Raw genomic sequence first — 24,667 nt, 5'->3', positions numbered from 1 at the left:
CATTAGAGGAGCGTCTACGAGTGTATGCAGTGTCTGTAGAAGTGGAAGTGGTAGTCAGTAAACAGCGCCCCCGCGTAGTGGTGGTCGGTACTGCAGTTCGCTTGACCCTGAGGAGAGAGAATCACATTACTTTTATTAATGTAGTAAATAAACTTATTGTTAATAAAGACCGACAACAAAAATCTGCTAAAAAGTGAAGTAGAAAAAGTAGATTTGTTCCCAGAAACAACATTTAAAGTCCAATTTTTTTTATATCATTATTCATTAACATGATTTTTCTATCATTTTTCTGATATATCATATTTTATATAATTCACACACAATATTTTTTTATTTCATGCACAACCCTTGGATATAAGAGAGAAAAATCAGCTTCTTACGGCGACTGTGGAGCGAAAGTGATACGAGCTGTGATACAGCCGAGCCACGTGAAGAGGCCATTCGTGTTCCCCCTGCACAGACGGAGACAGAAAACAAAACGAACTCCAGGTTTATTCAACGCTTCGAACTCCTCTTTAGACTGAAAACTGTTTTTTTGTGAAGCAAAATGTCATAAAATGTGCAGCATTTGTAAACTTCCTTTTATCATAATCAGTTTTCTGTGACGTTCGGTTAGGTTTAGGCACTAAAACTACTTGGTTAGCTGTTGGAAAAGATGATGGTTTGGGTTAAAATCTGTGAAATACAGATAAAAACGGCAGCGCAAATTAAACAAAGAATATCTTCTGATTAAAAGTTTAGTCGACAAAATGTGAAAAAATATAATTAAATAGCTTCTTTTGTCTAATTAATGCTTCAAACCTTTAAAATATTCTGTTTACTGTCAAATAAGAGAACGACTCGCATGATTAATGGGTTATTAAAACAGTTGCAGAATTAACTAATTGATTTATTGATTACTTGTTACAGCTCTAATACATCTGCTTTAACTTTGCAAATAAGCAAATGATGACGCACATGGAAACGTAATGGAAAAACTGGGTTATAATATATATATAAAATGGGTTATAACACATTTATTACACGGCTTTGTACCACAGAAATCAACAATTTGACACAAAATACTGATTTAAAACTGATTTTATTGATTTGAAAATGATTTTTTTGCCTTCGCTACGCCGATAGGAATGATCTGACACCGAAATAACCGCAGAATAACTTAAATCAGAGTCAAGTATTCAACAAAGCTGTGTAATAACAACTAATAACATTAAAATTATCCTAAAAACCTGAAACAAACAGTGTTTAGTTTACTATACTGCCGTGTGTGTGTGGTCCTGTAACACGTGTGTGTCCTGGATTAGCGTGACCGAGGCTGTGATTAGCGTGTTGTCGTCCCGACGTGAGGGAAACCCAACCACACATCCATTATTCACCGGTGTTTTCCCCACACGTCCTGCATTATTAACTGTAATGGTAACCGAGTTAGTGGACTGGAACCTCAGTGACCCTCAAACACACATATAAAGAATAAAAGTCCAGTTTACCTTTTTTCCATGAGGGAAATTACACGTGTTTTGTTTATGGCGACCGTCGAAGTCCAGAAATCTCACTTTTCATTTAACTTTTCATAAAACACAAATAATCCCAGTGTAGTTTGGTACTTTCTGTATGTTTTTGTGTTTAATTTCCGCTGCCCTCTATGTTTAGGTTTGACTTTATCATTTTAAATCCAACCATGATCTTTTGCTAAACCAGACCAAGTAGTTTTGACGCCTAAACCTAACCGAACTGCAGCTGAAAACTGATAATAATAAAACAAAACTTTAGCTAAGAGTTAGTGTAATTTTCTGTTGGTCTCATGTCAAGTCCTGTAAAATCAAAAACCATTGAGACACCACACCCACGTTAAAATGGAATTTATAACTCCTTATATTTCATTGGTATTTGACTCATACGCTGAAATTACACTGTACTTTGATGGCTGTATTATTAAGTGTTTGCATTCATTTTAATCTTCAATTTCACTTTGTTTTTAATCCTTTTAAAACCTATTTCTTTGTATTTTTTATATTGTACCGTGTTTCTTTTATATTGTGTCTAAAATAAAAGCAAAAAGCTTAAAAACACTCATTTGTTCTGACTTAAATCAACAAAATAACTTGAACGAGATCAGATTTAATCAGCTTTCAGTACTGAACACTCATCCCTAAAGATGAAAATCAGCTCTATTAAATACTTCCATGTGATAAAGGGATAGTTCAGATTTTTTCAAGTGGGACAGTCTATTACCTTAAGTAGGTAAGTACTACTTGATGTCCCAGCACAGATTAAGGCAGCAGAAACACGTATCTTAGCTACTTTTGGAATATTTTCACTGCTTTACCTTGCCGTACCAAAGCCATTCTCTCTTTCTCTTTGCTTGTTTCACAGCCACCAGACTCCATTGACAAAAATAGCAATTTTACCTCGCAGAACACAGGCGTTCGCTGTGCTACTGCTGCCTCGATCTATTAGATAGTTTATGTTATTGTGCAACTTTGGTGCTTCAAATGGTTAGTTTGGGTCCAAACTGACGTGTTATTTCACTGAACAAGAAAGCGTTAGAACAGGTCTCCCGTTTTCTGTGAGGATTAAAATGCTGTTTTTGTCAATGGAGTCTGGTGACTCTGTAATGAGCGGAGACGAAGCGAGAATGGCTTCAGTTCTCAGTGTCTCAGAGTGTAATCAACCACTCACCTGGTCTGTGAGGATATTTACCTGTGTGTTTGATGGGTATCTGCTCCCAGTGACAGTGTTTATATCCAGCAGAGCTGAGCAGGCCGCTGACTCGTCAACGCTGCACAGATAAACCACCAGCAGCTCTGTAGAACTGCACAGACACAAAAGTTTAGTTTGGTAATGATGTTTTCACGTCTAAAACCTCACTGAAATATGTATTCATTGTTACATTCACCACAGACTACAGCTGGGAGGGTGATACTGTCATTACTTACTTCATGAGCAGGGTGACTCTCATGTTAACTGGGACAAACTGGCTGACAGGAACTCTGTAGACGTATCTACCAGGCCTGGAGGAAACACACAGATCAATCAGTCAATCAAGTCAATATGAATACTTCCCACCATTGGATCTGATGGACATATTGTTTATACTGATTCCATTATTTTAAACCTGGGTCCTAATGTTTTACATATTTTGCAACCAGACTCCATTGACAAAAACAGTAATTTTACTGTTTGCAGAACATGGGAGTCGCTGGTGTATCATTGCCTCTATCTGTTAGTTTGTTTGGGTTATTGTGTGTTACGCAAATGTTGTGTTGGATCCAAACTAACTCTTTAAAAACACCAAAGTCACACAATAACACAAACAAACATCTGATAGAGGCAGCGGTAGACCAGCAACTCCTGTGTTCTGTGAGTTAAAATCACTGTTTTTATGAATGGAGTCTGGTGGCTTTGGAGAGAGCGACGTAATGGCTTTTTTCACTCACCCACATTCGTCTCTCAGGCAGTATTTGCTGTCAATCACCTGCTGATTCTCTTTGATCATGAAATACTGGATGGTAGTGTTCGTCCCTGATAGAGAGAGAGAGAGTATCATAGAGATGTATCAGTACAGCATGGCTGCCCACTTACTTTATACTCTACAACATTTTTACTCCCCTACGTTTACTGGACATGTGTAGTTACTTTTTTAGGATTCAGATTAATACATAAAATACACAACTAACTAAATCATCATTATTATTATAGGTTATTATTATAGGTTGTCTTGTCTTATCTTTCTTCTATCTTGTTTCATTTTATCTTGTCTTATTTTTTTATCTTATCTTATCTTATCGACGGTCTTAACACTTACAGTCTCTGGCACTTTTCAGCTTGTCATAAAGTTTTTTTTTTCGTCTTTCTGTTGAGCAAAAACACACCAACCATTAAACCATTAGATCAGGATCACACACTCCAGTTAGTTTCTCGTGCTGTTTGTCTGTTTGTATTCATGTTTGTACCAACAGGCTCTGGACTGAGCTGTGGTTACCTGCCACAACAGACTCGTCCGCTCTGGCCGACTCTGTGGAGGTGATGTTGGAGTCGCTGCTGCCCCCTGCTGGTGGAGAGCAGCAGTAAACGTCATTGCAGTACAGCAGGTCACAGAAGTCCACGTCCGGAGGCCAAGGACCAGGCGGAGTGGTCGGTGAGGCTGGTGGAGAGAAGAGGGCGTCATCGTCGTAGAAATGAACAATTTGAACATTTTTCTTTTCATGTGTGAAACTGCTTTAACGTTAAAGATAAAAGTTTAGATTAATCTCAGGATTTAAGTGATTCTAGTGATTCTGATCTTCTGCAGTTTGATGTCACTGCAAGATCAATATTTTTTGTGTATTTATATTATTAATATCTTGTATTTGTATGTGTATTGTGTATTTTTGCACAATTAGCTGCTGTCTTATTATTACTTTGTGTGTTTATAAAGGATATAGATTTGTATTTTGAGATTGGAACAGTATCAAATATAAACAAATGAAAAAGATAAAGAAAACAAATTCACAATTAATGAAATAAATTATCCTGATTATCCATAAAAACAAGATACTGAACAATCATTATAAAGACTACATCTTATTGGCTGTGAACATGAACATGAGTAGAACGGTTTCCATCCTCTGTGTGAGTGTAAACACAGTCGGTGTTACCTGTGCTGCTCCAGGCTGTGGTGTGCAGAGGAACCACGCTGCCGTTACTAACAGACAAAAACAGCCGTTAGCGTTGCTATGCTAATTGGGAAACATGAAAACATGTTTAAATGTTGATGTTTATGTTTTTGTTATGTTATGTGATTAGATTTACAGGTTGACAAAGTACAAATCGTTGCTCCAGAATGGTTTGTAGGTGTGTGGTTGCTAAGAAACTACCAGGGTGTTGCTAGGTGGTTGCCAGGCGACTGTAATTGGTCACAAATTAAATACCAATGGTAGGGTGTTAATCGGTGGTTGCCAGAGTAACGTTCATGTAGCAAACATACATGTAACGTACACGGTTAAATCACAACGGCTAGCTGTGGTGGCGCGTTACTGAGCTGGCGCTATGCTAGTTAGCATTAGCTTCTGTGCAATGCTACTGAATCATATTTACTAGCTATTAAAGATAATCGCAAATTAGTACGTACACAAGTCCGTTCACCAGCAATTCGGCAACACTTTATCGGCAACTCAACGTCAGTGTAGTTGGTAGCATGTTGGTGGGTGTGTCGATGGCAATGTGTGTGGCTGCCAACATGAAAGGGATGCTAATGCTAATGGATGCTAAGGTATTACTCTGGGGTGGCTATGACACTTTTAATGGTTGTAAAGGTGTGACTAGGTTTTCCTTGGGGGCATTCAGTGGGTGCCAGGTGTTATTTGGTGATTACAGGGCTTTAATTAAGTGAAAATAAATGGTGATTCCTATTATAATAAAAGACTTGGTCACCTGTTGCCGGGAAAGTCTTCATCCTTCAGGGTTAGCAGGTACAGAACGGTGATAGAGATGACGCTGAACACACACACACACACACACACACACACACACACCATAGATGCTTTAGATCAATATTTCTCTTTTTCAGTTTACACATTTGATTTCTATGCAGTAAAAACAGGAAGTGACATCACGCCTCACCAGAAGGCCATAGTGGCGAGCAGGGTGAAGACGCTGGCCTGCAGGACTTTGTGCTGCAGACAGTGGCCGTACTTCTGGCTCCAGCCGTCCTTCTGGACTTTACCCGTCTTGCACACGTCAGGACTCGGCGGCGTCGACACACTGCTGTGTTTCCTGGGTTTCCTGTTGGAGAAAACACAAGAAAGAAATCCAGCTTTTATTCTGAAATCACTTGTCAAACAGATCGTCCAAGAAAGAGCAGAGAAATAATGATGAAACTTTAAACTTCATTCCTCCATCACAGCAAATTAAAAGAAGCTTTGTGAATTAGTAGATAATAAAATAATACTTGTGTGTGCGACATAGAGCGCAGTTCAGCTGAGCTTTGTGGCCTACATTTCCCACAGTTAGTAGTGTGATCAGTCAATCAATCAATCAATCACTTTCTTTATTGGCAATTCTTTGCACAACAAAAACAAAACAGCATTTCACAAAACCCCAGCAAAACATTTAATGTGACATAAATGTGGGTTGGAAACGTTCACATACTGAGGTGAAATAAATAAATGAATAAATAAATAAATGAATTGATTGATTGATTGATTGATAGTTGATCAGATTCGCTCCCACCACTGTTGTGTGAAATACAGTTTTACTGCTACTTTTTTAGTAATTAGTAAAATAAGTAAAAATTCCCTAAATCTGGACGCAGAGTGGAAAAGATACAGACAATACAGACGGCTGATTAGATTGTTTGATTGATTGATTTGATTCAAACGAATCAATCCAGGATGCTCGCGAAGCAAAGAGGAAGAAAAAAGATAGAATATGGATCATGTGAAAAACAACTTTAACGTTAAAGATAAAAGTTTATTATTAATCTAAAGTGATTCTGGTGCGTCTGATCTTCTGTAGTTTGTAGTTTGATGTCGCTGCAAGATCAATATCTGCAGTGACGAGCAGGAATCAGTGTGTTTGTATTATTAATATCTTGTATTTGTATTATTGCTGTTATTATTGTCTTATTATTACTCTGTGTGTTTATAAAGGATGTAGATTTGTATCAAAAATAAACGAAGAAATGAAAAAGATAAAGAAAACAAATTCACAATTAATGAAATAAACAAGTTGGACTTCAGATTATCCTGATTATCAATGACAACAAGACACTGAACGATCATTATTCAGACTAAAAGCCTCCTGCTGGTCTGAATCCGTCGCAGTTTTACCGTCAACACAGACGAACCAGAACCACAACAAGAGGCTGTGACACTGTGTTGGTTTGTGCTGCGGAGGGTCGAGCTGGTTAAAGCCATAAAACACACAGTAGCCTTAAGAGACACGAGCGTCCTTGAACTGATGCTCTGATAACAGTAATGCTCCCGTTATGCAACACACACACACACACACACACACACACACACACACACACACACTTCCTGAGTAGTTTTCCACGGCGTTGTATGACCTGACGTGCACTAACACACTGATTATTTCACTGTTCACATGCTTCATTTTAAAAGAATTATATATAGATAGGATATATAGATGGTTCATTCTCTATATGAGGACTTTAAATATGAAGCTAACTGCTCCTTTAAGTCCAGTCAAACTTTCTGAACAAATCCCAATCCAATTTTTTTTATTACTTACTTATTTTATTATTTTATTACTAAATATTATTATCAAAATGTTTTCAGGTTATTTGCTACAAGCCCAAGCACAAGGTTTCTTTTTAACATCTACAGGTAAATCTTTAAAACGTTTACACTCCTGAAGCCGACTAGTTTAGTCCTGCAGACATTTTTACTTATTTTGGTGCAGTGGCTGAAAGATAAGCCTTTAAAACAACTGCACCTGATCACAGTAGGTCCACTAAAAGAGCTTGTTTGATCCACTGACAGGCTCAGAGTGTTATTCTAAGTGTGTGACAGCATCATGGAAAGGATCCCTACAGAGAGAGACCTGGAAGATCCTTTTGGTTTAACCACAAACAGCACACACACCAGACTACATTCACTAAAACAGGGATTTTACAAAATAGTTGCTGGTCAAATGATGTCTTGATCAGTTATGTTTGTTTATGTTATTGTGTGACTTTGTTGTTATAAAGGGTCAGTTCAGATTCATTCTTAACCTTTTTTAAAACAGCAAAGTCACACAATATCACAAACAAACTAACAGACAGTGGCAGCAGTAGACCAGCCACTCCAGTGTTCTGTGAGCTAAAATCCCTGTTTTAGTGAATGTAGTCTGGTGTGTGTGCAGTAAGCAGGAGCTAAATTTAAGTCTCAAATTTACCTGGAAAAAAACCTGGAAAACTTTTTTGTGTCTCTTCAAAGCCACCAGACTCCATTGATAAAAACATTCATTTTACCTCACAGACCACAGGAGGTGTTGGCCCACCGCTGCCTCTGTTCATTAGTTTGTTCATATTTATACTTTAATCAATAATGCTGGTGGAGGACTTGCAGCCAGTACTTGCTGACCATGAATGAGCTTCAGTCCAGCCCTGTAAATGATGATAAGCATGATAAGAGATGAACGGATGGATAAATGAATGGATGAAGGTACCCGGTGGAGCGCAGGCTGCCCGTCAGGCTCTTCAGCTTCGCCAGTCGGCGGTTCCAGCCCTCCAGCTCTATGATTCGAGTCTCCAGGTTGTCGGTGAGCTTCGACAGCTGCTGCACCGCCCCGACGTTCTCCATGAAGATCTGCTCCTGGAGGAGGAGGAGGAGGAGGAAGAGGAGGAAGAGGAGGAGGAGGGAACACTGTGAGTGTACAAAGACCAATTTTGTTTTTGTAGTGACGGTGTTCCTCACATTCAACATTAAATCTGGTTAAATGCTTGTGGCTAAGGATCATGGGAGCTGTAGTTGTTCAGCACTAACAAATAAACTTCTATCTTTAGTGGATATTGATTTTCACTTTGGTGAAAGAAATGTTTCATAAGAAATTATATGAAGCAGAATATTTATGAGCAACAAAAGTGAAACTGAAAAAAAAGTCAAATATCTTCTGCTTCCAGCTTCTCAGGTGTGATTTTCATTAAATATCTTTGGATTGTGGAGTGTTGGTCAGAGAAAACAAGACCTCTAATTTACTTATTGCTGACATTTCATGGACTATACAAAGAAAATTAAACATTTCCATGACTACAATAATAAATCCCCTTCGTAAACAACCAGCACGTTTGGAAAACCCAACGTTTCCTGTGCTGCTTGTCACAAATGTGGAGAACATTAACCAGTAAAGACGCAGGAAGGGAAGAAGAAAGAGGGAGCGGGGGGGGGGGTTACCTTGTCCACCATAAGGAAGCTGGGGATGTTCAGTCCGTCAGAACAGCTGACGTCTCCGACCTCCGTCACCGCCGACGGCAGCAGCTCCTTCACCTCCTGAGCGATGACACCTGAAGCACCAGGTGGAGGTAAAACATCAGACACACAGCAGAAAGCGTCGCGCTCACCTGAGGGAGTAAACATCAGGATAACTGACCTGTCTGGTGGGTGTGGTCTATCCCCATGATGGAGGCAAACTCTGGTTTGTAATCAAACTCCACTATTCTCATCTGAGTGATTCTCCTCAGCTGCTGCTCAGAGTCCACCTGACAAACAAAGATAAAATAAAAAGAAGTAGATAAAAGAATAAACATTTGCAGAGTTAGAGGAGCAAAAAGAACGGATATATTCTCTGAGAACAAAGAGGAGAATTTAGGAGAAAAACTGGAATATTGTCCGACAAAGTCATGAATTCATTAGAAATTAAAAGAAATTTATCAGAAAATCTCTCTTAGATTAAAATACCAAATCACGACACAGACGCCACCGCTTGCTGTATATTCTGCCTGCAGTCGACGACCTGATTGAATTATACTTTTAATTTAAAACATCTTAAAACATTGTATCAGTATCCAATATCAATCTGTGGCAGATTGATCCAATTTTGGAAAAAGTGAAGCGATGTGGCTCTTTTCTGAGTTTCTGATCATATTTATGCCTTCGTTCTCATAAATTTACGACATTGATCTTGAATATTCAGAGTTTCATCTCGCTGGTTTGTGTTATTTTGTGTTACACAAATATTTCTGGTAATTTTAAACCTTGGATTTATTTTATTTTTTTCATATTTTTCCACCAGACTGCAGCTTGAGCCTGCCACTCCTGGTCAATCAGTTAGTTAGTTTGTTTGGGTTATTGTGTGTTGTGCTGGATGCAAATGCACTCTTTAAAACACCAAAACCACACAGTAACACAAACAAGCTAACTGATCGAGGCAGGTGAAGATCAGCAGCTCCTGTGTCCTGTTCTCTAAAATCCCTGTTTTAGTGAATGTAGTCTGGTGTGTGTGCTGTTTGTGGTTAAACCAAAAGGATCTTCCAGGTCTCTCTCTGTAGGGATCCTTTCCATGATGCTGTCACACACTTAGAATAACACTCTGAGCCTGTCAGTGGATCAAACATAACTACTGGACCAATTCCAACACTTTTTGTACATCCTTTAATTAATGAATCCATATTTTGCTGTGGTGTCTGTGGTGCTTCACTGTCTGACCTCCTGGATGTTCTCCTTGGCGCGGCAGTCGGACGGCTGCATGACGGCGCCCATCACCTTGGCGTTGCCGCAAACGACTAACGCCTCGTCAGGAGAGTCGGTGTTGATGCCAACTCGGCCTTGACAGACGACGGCGTCCTGCGCCGCCCCGCGCTGCCACGGGGCGTCTCCGTCCGTCTCAAACTGGCTGGGGTTGGAAGCCTGCGGAGGGGAGACGCCGCTGCATGTGACTGATTGATAAATAAGATTTCTCTTGCCTTATTGATTGATTCATGGTTCGGAGGTCATTGGTTTGAGGTCGTTACCCTGACGATGATTCTCTCCGACGTCAGAGCCGTGAGGAGGAAGGTCTCCTCTCCGCCCGCCGCAGCGTACAGACCAACCACCAACTGGAAATATCTACAAACAAGCTCTAGATTAGCATGTAGCTCTGACCGCTCGTTCATTCATTGTCTCTCTCCTCTACTCACTCACACACCTCTGGTCAGGGTTGGGTTTGCCTTTCTTCCTCATGTTGTTGGTCGTCGTCTCAGTGAAGTGCAGCCGGCCGAGCGTGACCTTGGTGATTTTGCCGCCGGGCAGACTGACCCTGGAGGATCACAACTAATTTAAGTTTGTGCACTTTTACAATTTATTTAAATGCATATTCAAAAAAAACAAGAGTTGCCGGCGATCCATACCAACTTCCAAGCCACTGACTGCGAATAATCGTATCATATCGATCGTATCAATACGCTCATCGCTGCCCCTTGTGGCCAGTGGAGTGAAAACGCGAAATAATCTTCTTTATCTAAATTTTTTGACATAAATGATCATTTGTTGAGGATTCTGACTTTTTATCCAGAACACGCAGCAACAGGATCAGTTTTTTTTAGTATAGAAATATTTAGGATCCTTTCTCAGGGTCCTCGATTTAAAATGAATCAGGTGGGAACATTGGGTCATTAGCAGGAGCCTGTTTTCAACCAGCTAGCATTAGCTTAAGTAGCTAATCTGCTACCAAATTCATTTCTACAAACGTTGAGCCTGTTTAAGGAGCCGTTGTTTATAATTTCTTAGATTACATATGTTCCATGTAGAGGCCTTCACAGGTCGACTAAACCACAGGCTCCACCTGATCTCCTTTTATCAGGCGACCACATGTGTCCATACATGCCAAACATTATTAGAACTATAACGGCAATTTAGGAGCCGAGTGTCAGATCTTTGTCCCTTCAGACCTGCAGTGGGTTGGGCTCATAATATCTTGGGAAAAAGCAGGTAAGTATATTATATTTTCAGCTGAACATGACGGCTGGATGCTTCGTCTCGTATCTACCTGACGGGGTGGAAAGGCTTCTTGCTGCGGTCGGGCTGAGACTGCTCGATGGTCACCTGTTGGCTCGGACAGTCCAGCTGTGAGGAGTGACACATACAGGTCATACATACTGAGCGCCTGCTGCTGGTTGGGGGAAAACATGGTGTAGAAGTTCAAGACTTTTCTGCAGTTGTTGGTCAGCAAGTAGCTCCAATGCTAACTGCTGCTACGCTAGCAATTTATAGATCTTTTTCTGCCTTTCATTATAGCTTGAAGCTTCTTCCTTGTATTTGGTTGGAGAGACTTGTACGCACCTTGACTCCAAACACTTTGATCTGGAAGTGGTCGACCGGCTGCGGCCCGCTGGGCGTTCTGAAATATTGTGGCTCCGAGGCCATGCCGATGTGAACCGTGACCTGGAAGTGGTTCTTCTTCTGGCAGACGAAGGCCTCGTCAGCTGCAGAGTAGATGAAACCTTTATCTGTGTCCACGTGGTAGGCGGGAGGAGACCTGGACACACAAACCAAAAGCTGTTGAGATTAAAGCCGACTGAACTTTGTGCAGGTGCTCATTTAAAACCATTTAAAATCAAACACACAGATTCAGCTGGCTCTGTACTCACAGGGTCTGGTAGCTGCTGTTGAACAAAGTGCTCCACTCTTCTGGCCTGTACTGATCCCACGTCAGCAGCTGGTAGGATCCCAAACTCAGTCCGCCGCCAACACGAGTCCCGTCGCCTTCACCGCAGGAGGCCTCGATCCCCGCCGATGGTTCCTCACACTCAGACCTCCTCCTCTTTTTACTGTCTGGAGAGCTGAAGCAGCATTAGACAGACAGATTCAGAGCTCAGACCTGAAAACCAGTACTAACTGACTCAGTCGGCATTTTGCTCACCTGAAAGTTGGTTTAACCGCATCGCCTCAGGTATAAATATGATTCATAGTCATGACAGGAAATGGAATAATTGGTCATAATTTGTTGACCATACGAGATGATATACTCCATCTTGGTATTTCTGGACTTTAACAGCTGATAATGTCCTACTCTTCTACCTCAATCATAGAAAGTTCTCCATTTCTATTTGTCCTGCTTCATCCCCTACTGCTCATCATACTTGTGGTGTTCCACAAGGCTCATGTTTAGTCCCACTACTGTCTTCTGTTTGCACGCTTCCTCTGGGATCTGAATATATGTTGATATATTTCTAAATTTTGAGTTGATTGCAGATTTTGAAAGTTTAAAATATCACTGATGTTTGAAATCTTGTCCCATTCTGAACTGGACCACAACCTGGAGGTCGTCCAGCAAAGGTCTACTAGCTGTTCCTTGGTCCAGTTTAGTAGTAAATTCAACTCACGTCAAATTTTATTCATACAACCCCAAATCACAAATTTCATTCAGTGTACAACACCCCGTGTCCTTTTAACAGGTAGCTGGAGTCTCGGACAAAACTAGCAACACTGGCGGTTTGCTTACCAGGTCTGTAGCGAGGAGGTGGAGCCCAGCAGGCAGGTCGGAGGAGGCGTGGCTAAATGTGGGACCAGGCCAGCACCATTGCAGGGTGTGGCGTAGCTGTTTGAGGGGGGCAGTGACGGGGAAGGCGGTGTGGGAGGGGTGTAAACCTGCGAGTAGCTCTCAGGACTCAGGTAGTGTGTGTGGTCGGGTGAGTGGTGTGTGTGCCGGTGCAGGGGGGCAGGTGGGGCAGGTGGGGCAGGTGGGGCAGGTGGGGCAGTTGAGGTCCCGGGCTTGATGTAAGTGTTAGTAAGGCCCAAATCGCGGAGCTGATCGTGGGTCAGCAGCTCAGGGGGTGCAGGAGCGGAGCCTCGATCCTTAAAGCGACAGGACGAGGAGGGGGCGGCCCGTTGTGTTGGCTGGGTTACTTCCTGGATGGTCGGCTGGTTGGACCAATAGCGCTGCTCGTAGTGGAAGTCTGCCAATCAGAAAACCACCATATCAACCAACATTTTCAGGCTATAAGCTAATTTTCTCTCCCTCAGGTACCTGGATCATGGTACTGCTACTTTATCTTCTCTTAAGCTTCAACTATCTCTTTTCTTCTGCTTTTATTATCTTTTACAAACAATTTAATGTTTCTGTGTCTTGTTTTTATTGTGTTTTATGTCCCTGTAAAGCTTTTTGAATTGCCTTATGTCTGAATGGTGCTATATAAATAAATCTGCCTTGCTGCGATTACTATTATTAGTCATTATCAATTATTAGTCTATTATTATTCCTTTATTTGTTATTGTCATATTATTCATTGCTGTCATATTGCTCATTATTCCTATTCTTCTTATTATAGTGACTATTGGTGCTACGGTTGTTGCTTGTTGTTATGTCTCATGTGGGTATTCTTAAATCCTTCTTGTTGGTCTAGACCTGGTCTTTATGTAAAGTGTCTTGAGGTAAAGTTTCTCATGAATTGACGCTACATAAATAATGATTAATCAATGAATGTTACAACTTCCAAAGAAAGACAGACAGACTTTGGTTTACTTGTCTGTTTTTTGTTACCTGGAATCTGTGCAGGTGAACAGGCCTCCGAGCTCGAGTCAGGGGGCGTCTCAGGGAGCATGCTGGGAAAAAACAAAAGGACTGGTTAACATGCGGTAACCTTTGTGTACCTCAGCTGGCCACTCACAGACTGGATCAAACTGATTTAATTGATTACTTGTCGTTTAACTTATTAAAATATATATATTTTCTTTAGTCTTTAGTTTTTTCATATTGCAGGTTTGGTGGAATTTGTTGTAGTTTCTGTTTTAAAACTTCTCCAAACTCTGTAAAAATGTTCTTTTTTCATTGTTTTTCTCCAAATTTAATGGCAAACTTTTTATTTTCTAATATGATTTTAACTTTGTGCTTTGGAAAGTGTTTTTTACGTTTGATAAAGTGTGTCTTATATTGTTTTTAATGGGATCTCAACAACTGTATCTACGACCTTCACTCAACCGATAACCAACTGGGTCAATGCTGTTTGTGTGTGTGTGTTATATAACAGTGTGTGTGCCAAGGAATGACAAAGACAAAGACAATGTATGTTTATCACCGGCAGAACTCTTACTACCTTTCTACCAGTTGCTAATTAGTGCTTAATTCAGACACACGTTATATTTTAGAACAAACTATTTTCTTTAATGCTGGAAAACCAACTGCAACAATCTTTGTGTTGGACTTTATAAAAGAAAATTATTTTAAAATTCATAATTAAATGTCAAAAAGGGTCTTACATGCTGTCGGGGTCCATGTCGTTGCTGAGGTACTGCTCCAGGATGCTCGTATCCACGGCGACAGAGCTGTCCAACACCCGACTCATATCCTGACCTGCACACACACACACACACACACACACTGTAATCAATAGTTCTTGACCACAATGACCAGAGGAAGATAAAGAAATAGATAATGTATCATATATGTGAGCGTTTGTGTGATTTGAGCATTAATTCTTATAAAACTGATTTATTTTAAGAGACAGAAAAGTAAAATGTGAGTGAACAGCCAATCAGAGCGCTGCAGACTCTGTTGCCGTGTGGTTGAAGGCAGAATGAAGTTTGTTCACTTTTGATTTTGGATTAATTTTTAGCAGAAACTTGTTTGTTTTGTTTTAATTGCATGTTTTTGTAGACAGGAAGAAGAGACACACTGGAACCTTGTCAAGGACCGACTAAGCCACCTGCCTCTGCAAGCCGTGGGACCAGGTCTCCTTGAACGTCCTCTAAGGTTCCTGGAATCACTCAGACCTCTTCAAGGCCCTGTGGAATCCCACAATGGCCACTTAAAATTCCTTAAAGCCCCTTTGAACCCTTATAAGGACTTCATGAACCTCATCTAAGAATCACGGCTCCTCCGTAAGGACCACTGAAACCTCTTCAAGGCCCAGTGGAACCTCCTTCTCCAGGACCAGCAGAACTACCCTATGACCTTTTGAACTTCCTCAAGGGTCCCTGGAATGTGGTCTTCAAGGACCTTCAATGTCACTTAAACCATCTCAAACACCTTAAGAACCTTCTCCTCAAGAACCGCTTAAAGACTAGTTATTGGTTCTAGTGGCTGGTGATCCCTCTCAAGGATCCTCCTGAAGGACTTGTTGAACCTCATCAAAGATTCCTGGAATCTACTTTTCCATGACCAACAGATGGAGAACTCCAGGATCCCCCTCAAGGACCACTAGAATCACTTAAACCTTCTCCGTGGCCCCTGGAATCTTCTCCTCAAGGACCGGCTGAACCATCTCAAGGAACCCCTCCCAGGCCTACAAGGACTACCTGCACAGTTGGGACCACTTCAACATTGTCAAGGACCCTTGGAACCACTTCAAGAACCCCCTGGGTGATGTGATGTGAGAGCTCACCGCTGAAGAACTGCTGCAGCGCCTCGTTCTCTCCCAGCACCTGGAGCGGCAGCCGGCCGGCCCCAGGCTCCATGCTGCCCAGCAGGGGGCGCTGCAGCCAGGGCCCTTTTGCCTTCAATGCTGCTTCGGAAGTGAAAACATTAGATAGATGAATGAAAAGATTAACAGGAAAAGAAATTAGATAAATAAACAGTAGCTATACAAGAAGTGGTAATAAAAACATGGCACTGAAGAGAGTCTGTTCTGTTGGGCGCCATCTTGTTCACATAAATAACTGAATGAATAACTATATATAGATTAATACAGATTATAATATGGATCATTTTAATATAATATAACATAGAAGAATTAAAGCAGATATAGAGAACAAAACATTAATTAAATAAAATTACTGTACTTGCAGGATCCAGTGGATTACCCCTGCCACCAGACTCCATTGACAAAATCAGTGATTTTATCTTGAAGAACACAGGAACTGCTGGCCTCAATCTGCTAGTTTGTTTGTGTTTTTGTGTGTTTTAAAAGGCAGATTTGGATCCAACACAATCTATTTTACACAATAACACTAACAAACTAACTGATCGAGGCAGAAGTAGACCAGCAGCTCCTGTGTTCTTTGAGGTAAAATCACTGTTTTTGTCAATGGAGTCTGGTGTGTGTGCAGAGAGCGATATAACGGCTGTTTGTGGTTAAACCAAAAGGATCTTCCAGGTCTCTCTCTGTAGGGATCCTTTCCATGATGCTGTCACACACTTAGAATAACAATCTACTGGACCAGTTCCAACATTTAATGTAACTACCAGTCACTTAGATACCAAAATATATACAAATAAGGTTTAAAAATACAGAAGATATCATTTAAGAACAATTTTGAGTTAATTAACTTTATGCTTTTACTCCACTGCATTTCAGAGGGAAACATTTCAAATTAAGAGTTTACACAAAAGATATGATCTACTTAAAATAATGCTGGTGACTGTTCGAGTCCCTTAGAGATCAAATTATATCTCTAAATTTGGCTAGAAATGAGAGAAAAGTCCAAAATATCAACAGATTAAACCATCAAACTGTTACTGTGCATTGATTCATCAGTATTTATAATCTAATGGTGTAAAATACATTTGAAAATTCATGTTAATACTTCAGAACTTTCCCTTTATTTAGATTTTAAATGACTTTTACTCGTAGTGATGTACCTAAACATCACTGTGGTGTTGGTACTTTTATTTCAGTAAAAGCTCTGAGTACCTCCTGCACCGCTGCCCACAGGTGCATGCTGGGATTGTAGGCGACGCAAATGGATTTATGATGCTGAAATAACATAAAATCTGATACTGATGCAGAGTTCAAGGTCAGAGCGTGTGACTGCCTGATCACAGCCTGACCTACAGCCTCTCAAGCACACGTAGAAACCTGATTAATTCAAGTCGTCTCACAGGCGTCTGCTCTCCGAGTTATTCCCCACAAAGAAACGTGTCATTTCTTAGTAATAAAAATGTATTAATTCCAGTTAGTGTAAACTTGTTTCCACTTATTTATGTGGAAATGTAAAATGTATCTGTGTTTGTGGTCGTGCATAAGACAAACAAACGTACAATTATAATGTTTCTAATAAGATTTTAGCTTTTTTTCTCGAGGTAATTGCTCTACTAACTATACTATACTAACTATATCTAACTATAAACTGTATAAACCAAGTGTAGCCTACTGCGTGTATTGTAGAAATGTCTGTGGAAAATATTAGGAAATTACAGGTTCTTTGAAATATAGAATAAAGTGCATAAAAGTATTCATGTAAATAACATGAAAATGGAGTTAAACCTACTCGTTTTAGGGGGAAAGGTCACACTAGCAGGACTTTATTATACTTTATTATCTGATATCAGGCTGATTGTTTGTATTATGTGTATAAAAAGAGGTTATTTACATTTGACGTCACAGCTTTGAAAACACGTAATCGTGAATTTGAACATTTGAGCATCACGTCGACTCAACAAAAGCTAATAAAATACACAATAATGCATCATTTTATGAGGAAACACAGATTTATGTAACATTATATTTCTCTGCTTATATGTTATTATTGATTTTCCACCCAGGAGAATATAAAGTTATTAAAATGAGCTCCACCTTTACCAGAGGCTATTTATCTTTATCTGACTTTCATTTTATTTCTTCCAACTGTTTATTACCTCAAACTACCTGATAATACAAGAATTAATCAAATGCAGGATGTTCCAAAATGTCCTCACATTTACTAATTGCATATTTTTTTGCTTTGGGACACCTGATCACAGTAGATCCACTAAAAGAGCTTGTTTGATCCACTGACAGGCTCAGAGTGTTATTCTAAGTGTGTGACAGCATCATGGAAAGGATCCCTACAGAGAGAGACCTGGAAGATCCTTTTGGTTTAACCACAAACAGCACACACACCAGACTACATTCACTAAAACAGGGATTTTAGCTCACAGGACACAGGAGCTGCTGGTCTGCTGCTTCGGTCGGTCTGTTAGTTTGTGTTATTGTGTGTTACCCAAATATTGTGTCGGATCTGAACAAACCCTTAAAAGCACTAAAGCCACTAATTGATCGAAGCTGCAGTAGATCAGTGACTCCTGTGCTCTACCAGGTAAAATTGCTGTTTTTGTCAATAGAGTTCAATGATGGAATTTGAGGGTTTTAGAAACTATACTTTAGATACTATAGTTTAGATTTGATGTGGACCCCATTCAACCTGCAGCTCTTATAACAGATTGATTATCATAGATTATTATAGATTGTTCAGGACGTGACACTAAATCGTTCTCAGTCTGCCTCCAACAGGTTTTTACTAAACTTACAGATTATATGAAACTGAATCGTTAACAACATAAAACACGAAGAATCATTTAAAATACATGTGTTGGGTTTTACACTGGACTCATAACTTACTGACTATGACCACAAGTTACTGTTATTATCCTCTAAAACTGCATGAATCAATTAAGTTGTCATCTATCAAGTTAATCACCATTTACTTTGATGATCAATTCATCATTTTGAGTATTGTTTTAAAGAAGAAATGTCCAAATTCTGTTTTCAGCTCCTTAAAAGTGATCATATTCTGGTTTCTTTGCTCCTCTGACTGACACCTTCTCCCTTTTCTGACATTTCATGGACCAAACAACGTCTTGATTAATTGAGAAAATGATCAACAGATGAATCGATAATGAAAATAATGATTATTTGCAGCCTCATTATCCTCTAAAATTTGTAAATTCAACTGAACTACTGGAGGAGACATGATTTGAGCTCTTTATGTTAGCATTAAGGATTTATATATTTAAGATGGTGATTATTATTATTAATCATTGATTGACTGGTGTGTTTTTGTTAAGTCTTATTTTGAAAAACCAAATTAAGTACTTGTTAATTGACAAAAAAATGGTGAATATTTATCAAATCTTGCTGTTTTGATCCAGATTTTCTGATGTTTTACTTCAGAAGTAGCTGAACTGCAACACTGAGGATGAAATAAACTCTTCAGCTTCAGCTCGTCGTCTCTTTTCTCCCTTTTCTGTTTTCCAACAGACATATTTGTTCAAACACACCTGCGGGTCTCTCCAAGATGGCCGCCAGGCAGCCGATCAGCAGCGATCTCTGGGTTTATCCAAGCTGCTCGTCCTCAGGTGCAATCCATCTGTGAAGGCGGCTTCGGAGTCGGACGACACCCGCAGAGTTCCTGAATCTTCCTCTGTGGTTTTAGGTGAAAAGGTCCTTTTCAGCGTGAACTCTCCTGTTTCCTGTTTTTTGTGGTGTCTGCGGATCGTCTCTGTCGGCCAGCTGAACTTTGAGCTTTGAACAGGAAAAAGGTAAAAGACATTCACACACCTGACGCAGGCGTAGAACACACCTGTGTGTGTGTGTGTGTGTGTGTGTGTGTGTGTGATGAAGCCATAAACCAGGCCGTCAGCTCACAGGAAGCGCCCACACAGACACACGGTCAAATCACTCTACTTGTGAGGACCGTCATTGACGTTCATTCATTCATTCATTCCCTAAACCTCAAACCTAACTTCAATCTTAAAGGAACAGTTCAAAATTTGGGGAAAATACACTTATTTCAACATATTTCAAGAGCAGATCGATTTCCAGCGACTCCCAAAACAACATTCATGAGTGATTTCAGCTCCCTCTATAGGACAGAAGTGGTAGAAGCAGTAGTAAGAACAGAACGTAGGTAAAGGCGTCATCGGTGCAAATTCATCAGGGGTGAAAAAGGATGGTGCAACAACCCCGAAGGCTTTTTTTCAGAAAAAAACAACTGATCAGATCTACACAAAACCCTAGTTTGAATTTTTGCTAAAACGTAGAAACCAAAAACATCATGTTTGAGTTAAAATGCGTATTTTTTAAGTTATGTTACGTTAACCCTTCAGAGTCTAGGACCGCCACACGGCGTCAAAGTCACATGTTGCAAGTTTGAAAACGTAAAGCTGTGACACAAGCACGCAGGTGCTCAGTTCAAAGACTGTTGGAAAGCGGACACTTCAAACTTTTTACAAGTGTTTGAATTCTGTCGATCGGCCTATTAATTTATGAAGAGCCGAAGTGGCGCACTACAGCTCTTCTACGAGTTAGAAGATGCTGAATCTGGGGAAGAACGTTCTGATTCTGAGGAAGACTCCTTTCAGAGGATGAAGTGGATGCTGCGTGTGAAGACGAAGGAGAGGAGGTGTCCGCGCAGACCCCCGCTCCTCCAAAGATCCAACTAGTTCCTGCTCGGATTTTGTGTTTCTTTTGCACTTTTACATACAGTGTGTCCATATATTATGTCAAAATAAATAAATACTTGTAGAATCACATAGGTGAGGTTGTGCTGAAAAGAAAGACACAAAGAAAGACAAGAAAAAGGTAAGCTGGGAAACACAAAGGTAAAATGAAAAGTAGTAAAAAACGCCGTTTTACCCCAGAATCTGAAGGGTTAAATCATGTTACCTGTCACAACTGCTATGTCCACTAGAGGTCGCCTGTGTAAAAACTTGTCGTTTTAACCCCCATAAAAATAAAAATTACCACTTTTCTGTCTTTTTTTGAATGAGGATTGATGTAACTCATGTTTGTGCTGGTTAGCTTAGCTTAGCATGAAGACTGGAGAGAAGGGGAAACAGCTAGCATGGCTCTGTCCAAAGGTAATAAAATACAACTACCAGCTCCTCTAAAACTCAATCAATTTAGATGTTATGTCTGTTTTGTTCTCTCTTTTTTTGGGGGGGGGTGCAGGACTGGTGACTTAATGCATCTTACTTGGAGGGATTTTTTGGAAAGTTTGGACGTAGCCACGCTAGCTTGTTCCCCCTTTTATGCTAATAAGCAAATAAGTGCATTTCCCAAAATGTCTCCACATTTAAAGGTCCCATGTTCTGCTCATTTTAAAGTTCATACTTGGTCACACTAGAGCAAGTTTACATGGTTTAATGTTCAAAAACCACTTTATTTTGCTCGCAGCAGACGGCTGGAGGTCACATGATCACAAGATCCCCTTGTGACATCACAAAGGGAGTCAAACCAAAACGGCCTGTTTTCACTTACATTTGGTGAAGGAGTTTAATCCTAGTTTGATGGTCTGTCGGCACACCACAGACACATTTTTATGTTGAACAGACATTAAAAAGTGCATCTTCCAGAATATGGGACCTTTAACCATAAAACCATGACCTTTAACAATCCTTTGATCAGATAAAATGTCCTCCCAGCTAATATTCAAACTAATATCAATAAAAAAAACTTTTGTTAGCTTATGATACAGCTAGTTTCTACGTAGCAGCACCAGCTACTAACTAGGTTACTCTCCTGTCATCTCTCTCCTGATGGTACTTTATTGTTCATTCAGACTGAATGTACATGTACACAGTAATAATCCTAATCATGGTCAGACGTTTAATGTGTAAAATCAGCCCTCAGGTTGTTAAAACTGAAGCTGGACCTCATAAAGATAGAAGTATCATGTGTAAATCATGAGGAGAGTCATTTGTTTTTCAGCAGCAGAGATTTACTGGATCCCACTAATTAACTAGTAACTAGTTAACTGTGTGTGATTGTGGATTTTAGTTCAGTTAACCAACAATGAATGATGAAAATATATAAAATAAATAATCTAATCTAATCTAAAAATACTGGAACTATTGGAAATAATGTTGATGTTTCACAAAAAAAACAGATAAAGTAAAATAATTTGTAATTTATATTATTTATATTATTATATATATATATATATTATATTGTACACTAGTCTTATGTTATATTATTCTATTTTAGATTCTACATATTTTATATTTTTCATATATATTTTTTCCTTTTTTACTGCTGTTTCTGTGCCTTAAGTGTTGGTTGTCTTGTCTTGAAGGATTAATAAAGGATCTCTTCTATTAGTTTGTTGTAGTTTCTCGGTCTGTCCACCAGGTGGCGCAACAGGACAGGAGTTTATTTTGTCTCTCCTGTTCAAACATGGTCCTCAGATCCTTCACTTGTGCCAAAGTACCAGTATAACAAAGTTAAAATAATGAGAGAGCAGAGAAGAAGAAACGAAGCTCTGATACATTCATGTGGGTTAATTTATCCAACTTTTCAGAATCTCAGCTTTTATTGTGAAATGTGGCATCATTTGACCTCTTTGGGCGTCGGACAGCTACATAAATGAATCCATGTGAGAAGTTTAACAGAGAAAATGTCTTTTTGGTTGAATTACAAACAACTCTGAGACATCTGAGACATGACATGTCTGATGTTTAACAATATGTTCGACTTTACAAGCTGTTATTTTTTTATGTGAAGCCTCAATTTGTAAAAAAAAAATAATAATAATCTGTTAAGTAAACGTAGTGGAGTAAAAAGTAGCATATAGTGGAAATACTCCAGAAGTATAAAACTTGAATAAATGCACTTAGTCACCACCACTGGGCAGAAAAATTAGGTTACTGTTATTTAAGTTTTAGGAAATGCAAATTTAGTTGTAAACAAATAAGTCTCATCATGATTAAAATGGCCTTTTTATTGACCAATCGGCACGTCTGAACAACATTTTGGGCTTTGTGAGTCATGTTTGTGTCACCTGATCACTCCAACACCAACTTTTAACTCTCTTTTAGCTCCGTTTTTGGTCTCCACCACCTCCTGAAAGTAAAATCTGTCTTTTTAGCTGCTAAATACATCGCTGTGTTCACCAGCTCATCGATAACTATGTCTGCCTGCTATTTAACGCTGAAAATCTAATGTGTAGTTTATTTTAAGAGCTTGTTCTTTAAGGTCACCCCCCTTTCCACCGATGCAAACCTCGTTCTGGTTTGAGATTCGACCTTTGACCTCGTCCACCTTGACATTCCTTCTACTTTTAGTCCAACAGAGCAAGAACCAGATAAAGAATTCAGACCACCAGACTTTAATTTAGTTCCTGGCAGCATGCAGACGGTTTTACAGCTTCTCAAACTAATTAAATACTGACGCTTCATTTTATGGGCCCATAAATTGCTAACAATTTTCTAGTAAGTTTTTTGGACAGAACTTTGTAATCTGGTCGTAATTACGTGCAAAACAAAGTCAGTTTAGAAGCTGTTGTTTATTTCCAGATGAATCTCTTAAAAGAACTCCTCGATTTAATTAAAAATGGACAGGGCATTAAATGGATAGCTAATCCTAGGGGTAAACTATAGGGGGGAAAAAAAGAAATTATTGAAACTTGTGCATATGTTTTATCCGAGGCTTCCTCTTAAGAAACCAAATCTATCAAGGGCCCTACTTTTACGACTGCAGCCACAATATGAAAACAAAAGGTGACAGCTGTGTCCATCATGGACCAGGCCGCAGCTCAAATGGATGTTTTTGTGGATATTTATTATATATTTAATTCCGATTGGTCAGTTACGGCATTTTACCGTTGCTATGGACGCATATCAATTAGCGACAAGAAGATGAACGAGCAGAAATCAGCATCACAGAATATTTACACACTTGGTAGATCGTGAAAGACTTCTCCTCTCTACCGTGTCTTTACTTATTACACGACGTTATTGAATACTCGCTTCTGATTGGTCGATCGCGGCGCTCTGTTATTTCTGTTTAGCAGACCGTTGCCATAGACGAAAGATAGATAGATGAAAGTCATGACATCTTTTAAAAATCAATAAAATAGTTTTTAAGTCAGTGTTTTATACAGTAATCACCTGTTCACTGTACGTTATGTATCACATAACAAATACTTGTTTAATGCTATATTAACGTTCTGAATAAATAAATAAAATCCTGTTAAATAACATTTCAAATCAATAAAATCATTTTAAATCAATATTTTGTGATTGATTTCTTTGGGAAGTAGTGGTGTGATAATAAAGATAAAGTACAGCGAGCCGGGGAAGAGCTAAAACACAGAAACATGCCTTTAAATCGTTTGTTTTCAGTATTTTCTTCATTCAAATATTAATATACTTATTGATAAGGATCCATTCCACGATATATAAATATATACAAGAGAGTTTTATGTATTTAATGTGTGAATTTTATGGCACAAATAAAAAGTTAAAAGAATGAAGTTGGTCTTTAATGTTTCCACCTTCCTGTCGTGTCTCTGTGACCTCTGACCTCTGACCTTTCTGCGAGTCCATGAACGAAACATCAGAATAAGTTCGAGCCTCACAATAGCTCCTCTGTCCACTCTTATCTTGCCGCTGTCACACCCCCTCGCATTGTCTTTCTTATCAGCACTTCAGTTTCTTATCGCTGACCTGGATCCCCGGATTGCGGAAACAACGGAGTTGCCGCGGCAACCGGCTGCCGCGGTGATGCAACATCAGTTTGGCGGGCGTTTAGAAAAGTGGTGACGGTGATGGAGGAGGAGGAGTTTAACCAAGA

The 24,667-nt window shown here is 39.6% G+C and overlaps 1 protein-coding gene across 1 annotated transcript; it reads right to left on the bottom strand.

Moving 5' to 3' along the window:
- Positions 1–19,432, bottom strand: LOC139221813 (myelin regulatory factor-like protein). The gene is made up of 24 exons (XM_070853754.1): positions 19,375–19,432; positions 15,782–15,855; positions 14,658–14,751; positions 13,942–14,003; positions 12,904–13,357; positions 12,050–12,241; positions 11,742–11,937; positions 11,449–11,525; positions 10,609–10,719; positions 10,436–10,529; positions 10,131–10,331; positions 9,076–9,184; positions 8,880–8,989; positions 8,155–8,300; positions 5,602–5,754; positions 5,413–5,475; positions 4,638–4,684; positions 3,983–4,144; positions 3,806–3,853; positions 3,438–3,522; positions 2,937–3,011; positions 2,701–2,812; positions 381–452; positions 1–107 (listed from the first exon to the last, which is right to left on the bottom strand). Exons 2-24 carry the CDS (start codon positions 15,852–15,854, stop codon positions 15–17), a joined length of 2,829 nt encoding a protein of 942 aa, XP_070709855.1. The 5' UTR covers position 15,855; positions 19,375–19,432; the 3' UTR covers positions 1–14.
- Positions 19,433–24,667: the final 5,235 nt, after the last annotated feature.

This window comes from Pempheris klunzingeri, chromosome 22 (assembly GCF_042242105.1).
Source record: "Pempheris klunzingeri isolate RE-2024b chromosome 22, fPemKlu1.hap1, whole genome shotgun sequence".
Taxonomy (NCBI): domain Eukaryota; kingdom Metazoa; phylum Chordata; class Actinopteri; order Acropomatiformes; family Pempheridae; genus Pempheris; species Pempheris klunzingeri.
The sequence above is the reverse complement of the archived record's forward strand: the minus strand, read 5'-3'. Positions and strand labels throughout refer to the sequence as shown.